The 8817-nt window shown below is 29.9% G+C and overlaps 1 protein-coding gene across 50 annotated transcripts in view; it reads left to right on the forward strand.

The window, feature by feature from the left end:
- The window catches only part of LOC106868360 (agrin), a 762720-nt gene that overhangs the window by 557915 nt on the left and 195988 nt on the right, over window positions 1-8817 (forward strand). For 7 of the 50 annotated variants that reach the window (XM_089354042.1, XM_089354044.1, XM_089354047.1 and 4 more), the window contains exon 7: window positions 7780-7809. The exons of the other annotated variants lie outside the window; for them this stretch is intronic. In XM_089354042.1, the coding sequence (XP_089210168.1) occupies window positions 7780-7809 (30 nt within the window). The remainder of the gene's footprint in view (window positions 1-7779; window positions 7810-8817) is intronic. 50 annotated transcript variants of the gene reach the window in all.

Raw genomic sequence — 8817 nt, forward strand, 5'->3', positions numbered from 1 at the left:
CAAAAGGAATCAATAGAATAAGTACTCGGCTTACAAAGAATAAGTCCTGATGTCAATTTCTTCAACTAAAGGGAATGCTATAGCATGGCCACAGTCAAATGACTGAAGCAATTAAAAGAATAAATGAAAATATATATATATATATATATATATATCATCATCATCATCATCATCATCGTTTAACGTCCGCTTTCCATGCTAGCATGGGTTGGACGATTTGACTGAGGACTGGTGAAACCGGATGGCAACACCAGGCTCCAATCTAATTTGGATGCCCTTCCTAACGCCAACCACTCAGAGAGTGTAGTGGGTGCTTTTACGTGTCACCCACACGAAAACGGTCACGCTCGAAATGGTGTCTTTTATGTGCCACCCGCACAAGCCAGTCCAGGGGCACTGGCAACGATCTCGCTCGAAAATCCTACGGGAGCCAGTCAGGCGGTACTGGCAACGGCCACGCTCAAAATGGTGCATCTCATGTGCCACCCGCACAAGAGCCAGTCCAGGGGCACTGGCAACGATCTTACTTGGCTTGCCGGGTCTTCTCACGCACAGCACATTTCCAAAGGTCTCGGTCAGTAGTCATCGCCTCGGTGAGGCCCAATGTACGAAGGTCTTGCCTCACCACCTCAGCCCAGGTCTTCCTGGGCCTACCTCTTCCACGGGTTCCCTCAGCTGTTAGGGTGTGGCACTTTTTCACGCAGCTATCCTCATCCATTCTCACCACATGTCCATACCAGTGCAATCGTCTCTCTTGCACACCACAACTGATGCTTCTAATGTTCAGCTTTTCTCTCAAGATACTTACACTCTGACGGGTATTCACATTGACATTACACATCCAACGGAGCATACTGGCTCTATATGCATATGTCTGTGTATAAATATATATGGAAGGATGGATATATATTATATTTAGGTACACCATGTTTAAATGGTTCAGAAGCTTACTTCACTATCATAAGGACTGATGTTTGATGTCACAGTACGAGATCTTGAGAGTATTGTATCATAAAGTTGCCCTCAGGCTTGTGAGTGAATTGAGCCAATAGAAATTGTGCAGAAGCCCATCAAATGAATTTAAATTGTAATCCAAAGGTCCAAGTTTGTCACACTCCCATGCTGTTTCATACTGATTCTACCTGAAAATTACATGAAAGTTTTCTATGTTGGTAGAACATTCGGCTTCTTAGTTGTTAATTCCATGAGTTAATGATCAGCATACTCTACAACTGCATACTCTACTACATTTATTTCATACACACACACACACACACACACTGCATAGCTGTATGGTCAAGAATCTCACTTTTCAACTATATATCTTTGGATTTAACTCTACTGCATGGTACATTATGCATATGTCTTCTGCTATAGGCTTTGTGGGTGAATCTGTGAGATGAAACTGTGTGGAAATCCAGTAGATGTGTGTGTATGTTTGCATGTGTGTGTAGATATGTGTGTGTGTTTGTGCCAATATTAGTCCCAGCACCACTTGAAAATTGGTGTTGGTCTTTTTACGTCCCTATAACTTAACAGTTTGACATAAGAGTCTGATAGAATAAATACTAGAATTATAAATAAGTTCTGGCATGAATTTGTTCAACTAAAAAGAAATCTTCAATGTAGTTCCCCAGCATAGCAGTTGTCCATTGATTGAAACAAGCAAAAGATATGTGTGTGTGTATACATGCATACATATATACATGCATGCATACATACATGCATGTATGTTTGTCTGCATTCTTTGTGCACAAATTTGTACTCACACACACACATACATTTGTATGTGTGTGTGTGTGTGTGTTGTATTGATGTTGTAAGAATTGGAATTTTCAAAGCCACATAATGACTAGTGACATGTCTGAATATTCTTGCTCAGTATGGAATGAAACCACTGTCCACTTTGAGGTATTGAACCTTCTTATTCTCAAAAACATTGTTCATTATGTCAATGTATTGAGTTCTGTCTTTTTTGAAGGTATTAGCTTATGGTTCACCCAACATACTCTTATATATTTATTCATATGTTCTGTCTAAGGAATACTTTTAGATTTCAATACATCACTTTTACCAAGCAAGTCATGTCTTAATCTGTGTATGTGTGTGTGTTATTATCTTTGTATTTATGTTTTCCATAACTGACATCAATTCAATAGGTTTACAGATCAATTTGATTTCATTTAGTTCTGTATTTCATATCTAAGTTTAGCAAAACTTTACAAATTATTGCTATTTTTCTCAACTCTGCAATGGTCTGAGTACATTTTACTACAACTACATTTCCTTTTCAACACCATAGCATATATTCACATCATAGCACATATACAGGTGTTATCTTCTCATAGAGCTATTTCAACAGGGTCAACGTCTTGCAACATTTGTAATACCCAGGAGCTTTCTCAGCTTCTTGGCTTATCTGTCTCTGTGTGTGTGTGTACATCTTTTGCCAGTGTGCATCAATAAAACCTGTAAATATTGGTGAGAAAACCAATAAACTGGTGCTTTTGAACAAGAATCCCATGTGTTATTGCTCCACCTGACAATCTGTCAGTCTCACCATCATAAATGCTGGAGATCAATGATTAACCTATTAGAAACCTGTAACCAAATGACATTGTTGTTCACAAAATATGATATAACATATAATAATATATATACTGCTCAGATATGTACAGCATACAACGTTGTCTGCATCATGATCGGTTTTTATTGCACTGTTAATAGTTTTGACACCAAATGTGGCCACATGAGATAAGTAACTAACCTGATTTACTTTTATCCAAAGATCTGTCATATTGAAGACCTATAATAGTTTCTAGAGTCTATCCAAGACCCTGATGCCTTCCTTGTACACTCATAGATTTTACAGTTAATATAAACTAAGTTTGCATCCTCTAATGTTGCAGAGAAGATGAAATTCTGCAATAAATATAAATATAATTTACTAGTGTTCATAGTATCTCATTCATGCCCTTAGTTATGTGTGTGCTAAAAAATGGAAAAACATACCCTTACAAAACATACATTTTCAAGCAATCATTGGTACAATTACAATCTAATAAACATTTCAAAAGTTATCTAATTCAATCTACAACCTCTTTCCACATACATAACAACAAAAAATCTTTGTCATTTTATTAGTTACTGGCTCACTCACATACTTGTGTGTATGTCTTTGCTTGTATATATATATTCATATAGATATATATTCATTCATATTTACATATGTATCATTTTCTATTTCTTTTATAAGAGTAATCTACTTGGTTTTGATATCAGACAATGAATATACATTACACTTTCTATTTATTTACGTAGTACATTTGACAGGTTTGTGGATTTTAGAACTGAGGAAGACGTTATATATTTGGTCAAAAGTATTATTGTATTAATTATCTTCAATTAATGATCTCTGAGAGTTTATTGTCCATTAACTAACATAGAGTTACGTAGTGTATTCTGAGTCATTTTGAAACAATGTAAATGTTCATTATAACATTTGACTGTTCTGTAAATTTCATCTTGTGCATTAGATTTAAAATTTCAGTGTTTAATTTTCAATACTTGTTTTTTGAAACCTATGAAGGCTAACATGGTTACTTCCAATATAATCATTAAAATTCATGTAAAGTAGTGGTTATCTGTGTCAGAATTTTCCTGTATAGAGTGAATTACAGTAGTACACCATGAAGATGTAGAAAAATATCTTCAACTCTTCACAGTCTAACAAAATGCCTCCCTTCAAGTCATTTCCATTTCAATGATTTCATCAATTTTGGGGCACAATGCCACTGAATAAAATATCATTATAATGATCTTGAATTTTGTTTTATTGCCAACATCGATTGCTCATCATAATCAGAGAAACATTCAGGAGGATTACTTTCTCTTCATCGTTTATTGTAATAGTTTAAACATATTTATTAGGACCATTGCGTCATCTTTTCTGTGTAATTCACAAAATTTGCCTGTATCAAGCTTACATTTGGTGACTTCCTGCTACAATAAATTATCTATCTGTTATTAAGGTATCTATGATTGAATTTTCATTTCTGCTTGGTTCTGACCAGATAGACAATAGTATGTGCCTCCGTAATACATAGATTGTAGGCTGTTTTGGTGCCAAAGCGAATTTTACAGCTTCAGTGATGTAATATAAGACATGTGCTGCAAGTCATCTAGGCTCAGTTGGTTGAAAAGCAAATAGTGCTCAGAAATGCAATGCAAAACTAATAAGTTATATGTTGACTGAAAGTTGATTACTAAATTTCCTTGGGCAGTATATATATATATATATATATATATATATATATATATATAAGAAAACATATGAGTGTGGGTATATGTGTGTGTTTGTGTGTCTGTGTATATATATATATATATATATATATATATATATATACATATATGCACACACACATACACGCACATATATAATACTTTTATTTCTGTATACAAACATATATATATACAAATGTATATATTTGTATATGTATATCCTATGTATATATATTGACATGATATATGCCCATATAAATTATCATATCCCTCATATGCTGTTAACTGTTCTTTAAAGATATAAAATTCTGTAATACAAATGATTAAACCAAATATATGAATATATTTCATAAAGAGTAAAAGAAATTCACTTTAATATGATTATTGATTTCTTATTCCAACTGCTCTCCATAAAATTTCTTTTATCAATTATTAAATGAAGTGAAATTTTGGGACTAAATTAATTTTGAAAAAAAAAATATTGGCAAAACACCTAGCTTTCTCATTTACTGTAATTCAGTACTTTAAATGCAAAGTAAGGATTTAGTCTAAAAGAATATAATAGAACTCATGATTGTGTGTGTATGTGTGTATGCATATATATATTTATATATATATGTATATATATATATATATATGTGCACACACACACAAACATGCATCATTGATATAAAATAAAGAGCCTTGTTTAATTTAAATAAAAATAAAAGTAATTATACGACATAACTTTAATCTAAATGTAAAGGAGTTATAAAAGTAATAACAATGTAGTAATAATAATAATAATAATAATAATAATAATAATAATAATAATAATAATAATAATAATAGTAATAATAATAACGATGATGATGATTTGATTTTATTGCCTACAAGGGCCCAGGAGTTTGGGAACAGTAGTAAAACTAGTGATAATATTCCTCCTATATTATCTATTCCTCTTCTAATATCTATGAATATTGTTTCTCCATCTCTCATATTGTTTCTTCTGCCTATCTCTTCCAACTTCTGCATTTTCCCTTTAAAATAGCTTGGTCTGCCTTAGGAATTGTAATCTTAAAATACATTATTATTGTTTGGCTTTCTAAGATTGGATAGTATGTATGATTATATGTGCATCTTGTAGCTATTTGTATGATTGCATGAATATCCACAAATTGGTTATTTCTGCATAAAACTGTCAATGATTGCAGGAACATTATTTCCATGGCAATAATATGAACTGCTGTCGAACTGAGAATTGCTTGCTCTTTTTGAAATAACTGAATGAAAATTCAACTTTATATTCATCATTTGGTCTTGTTTGCAAACTGCAAGATCATTTGTGTGTGTATGTCTCTATCTATCTATATATATAAATCTACATATTTTCATGTATATATATATTTTTTTATATATGTATATATATGCATATGTGTATTGTGAATGATCTTTTGAAAAGTAGCAAAGAAAGAATTAGATTTTTAAATCATGTAGTATAAAATTGTTTATAAGGATTACACATAAACAATATTCTAAGCTGGTTTTATACCTTTCTTAACAAGGATTTCCTCAGACACAAATAATCTTGAAATATCTTTACCTTGCTAGAAATAACATTACCCTTCTTTAATTTACAATTTTCTAATTAGCAAAATAATTTTAAATTTCTTAAATTCAATTAAGGAAGTATTCAAGAAAATGCAAAATGAGTTTTGTCTTTCATTTTAAGATTTGAGATTAAGTTATTCTTTAAAATGGAATTTTAAATTTGATTAGTTTGTACTGTAATCATAGTATAGCTGCAAGTGGTAATTTGGCAATTATCAATCTTGTATCGTGTTTAGATTTGATCTATACAAGCTGTTAGAGGAAATATATAGAACTTTTTCTTTAATCTGAGATAAAGCTTTTACGAGCTGTATTTAGTGTTAGTTCATTTTATATGTGTTTATTTGCTCAACTTTAATCCAGAGGTATATGAATTTTCAGACAAATAACAGCTTTCATTGAAATATAAATATACTAAAATAAAGTTTAAAATTTACATCAGTTTAGTTTATATGCAAGAACTTTTTTTCCATACATTAAGAAATTTAAAAAATGTTATTTAGAATGTCTTTTAAATATTTAATCAAATAAATATGTCATATAAATCATGATATCAAATGAATTTAAATAATTTAGAAAGGTACTTGGGCATTTGTAAGAAAGCATATCTTCATTCGAATCTGAAATCTTTTATTCTATTCCATCCTATCTTTTCTCCTAGTTTCATCTTCCATTCTCTGAATAAAACATCTTTATATTCTTAAGACATCTACTTAGTTCTTTTCCTGTCTATATTTTGAATTCTTTTCAAAATCTGAGTGTAGTCTTCTTCTGTTCTTTGAATTATTTTCATTTCATTATCTTCAATAGATGTGGTGGAAATATTATAAAGACACAATTTCATATATATGCCTTCTCAGTTGAATTTACTTCCAAATGTCTCTGCTCTTCTTCAGTTCTTTAATACCTTTCGTGCTACCTATCTTCTACAATTGATACTGCTGCTCATTCTTATGCAGCTATAGTTCTTTAAAAAAAAATCAATAAGCAATTTATATAATTCTCTCGATATTATAGCCTACACTTTAATTAAGGTATCTTATGAAATGTCATATATATATATATATATATATATATATTCTTAAATTTTCAACATCCATATACTTCATGTTCTGTATTCAATATTTCAACCAATTATTTCGTTTCATGATATAAGTTTGATGTATTTTGTTCTTATACTATTTATTTTTATTTTAAGATAAGGATATTTTAGATTTTCATTTCAGTTACAAAATATTTTCTAAAAACCTAATTTTCATAATTAAAAATTTGCATCTTATTACCAGTTTGTGTTATTTTATTTTATTTTATTATCTTATAGAATGGTTTATGAATGCAATTATTTGAATTATAGATTAGTGAATTAATTTTATTTCATTTTTAACTGTTTGATTATTTTTTCTTGTATTGATGATCTATTAGGATAGAACCTTCAAAATATGCAAGAAATGTTTATGCATGTATTATCTACAAGATTATATTAATTGTAATTAAATCCAGAAAAGTTTCATTTTTGAAGTCATCTTTTATAGAATGTATATTGAGTATTTAACTTGATAACTATATTACAAAAGTAAAATTGTTTGTATTTACTTTAATGTATTACCAATCTTTCATATTAACTCTAGATTTTATTTTATTTTTATATAATTAATATATTTAATTACATTAATGTTTCATCTTTAAAAAGTTAGAATCATAACATCAATGTAATACATTTTTTTTGTTAGTTACATAAATCCTAATCCTCATTTATAGTAACTTGTATTAATCAAATAGGTATTATTATATTAATCATGTTGCTTTTTAAAGTATTTGAGTGAATTTATTTTGGTTTTAGTATAGATTTTATATATCGATAGTTATTTTTATGGCAAATATTTCAAACTGGCCCTTCTGACTTCATAGCGCCACCTGGACTGGTCCAAGACGAGGATGGTATAAAAGACAAAACAATCCTGCTATTAAACTTACTGCTTGACGTACATTTCTCTCGCACAAATGGATAGCTACTCTCTCTTTCTCTATCTCTCTCTTTCTCACAAACTCTTGGCACACGTCTCACTATTTCCACCAACAGTTGTTCGTCTTTTAAATGGTTTATACCTTGACACTGCTGCTGTGTTTCTCAGCCTCACCACCGCTGCCACTGCCATTTTTCACCATTACACTCACCTCTACTCTTTTGTCTATTATGTTTTTTACATATTGTTATCATTGTGTTTCATATTTGCCTGCTATATCATGCACTGCATGCAACAGTTTGCATGTTATTGGATACATTAATTTGTGAGTGTGTCTGTGCGTGTCAGCGTGTATGTGTGTGTATTCACTTTTATGTGTTACTTGTACTGTTCTTTTGTGTGTTTGCCTGGTTAATTTCCATATTTTGGCTTAATGTTTATCTTTAGATATTAAAAAAAAGTAAAATATTCTTTGCATGAAAATTTATTTATCCTTATTAGTATTCTAATTATTATTCAACAATATTGCTTTAATATATATATATATATATATATATATATATATATATATATATATATATATATATATATATATTCACACATACATGCAGACATACATATACACATATTAGTATATACATACATGCAAATATATATGTATGTATATGCATATATATGTACGTATACATTCTTATATATATATGTATGTATTTCTATGTATGTATACATGTGTGTGTGTGTATGCATTTGTGTATGTATGTGTATGTTATATGTATTATATATCTTATGTGTATGTATTGTATATGTGTGTATATATATATATATAAATACTTTTGTTGTATATATATGTATATATCATATACATATATATGTATATACATTCAAACATACACATGTACACACACACACACTCAACCACACACTTGTATATATTCATATATATATTTATTTATATATGATATATATATAAATACACACACAC

Source organism: Octopus bimaculoides, chromosome 6 (genome assembly GCF_046866305.1).
Source record: "Octopus bimaculoides isolate indiv1 chromosome 6, ASM4686630v1, whole genome shotgun sequence".
Taxonomy (NCBI): Eukaryota; Metazoa; Mollusca; class Cephalopoda; order Octopoda; family Octopodidae; genus Octopus; species Octopus bimaculoides.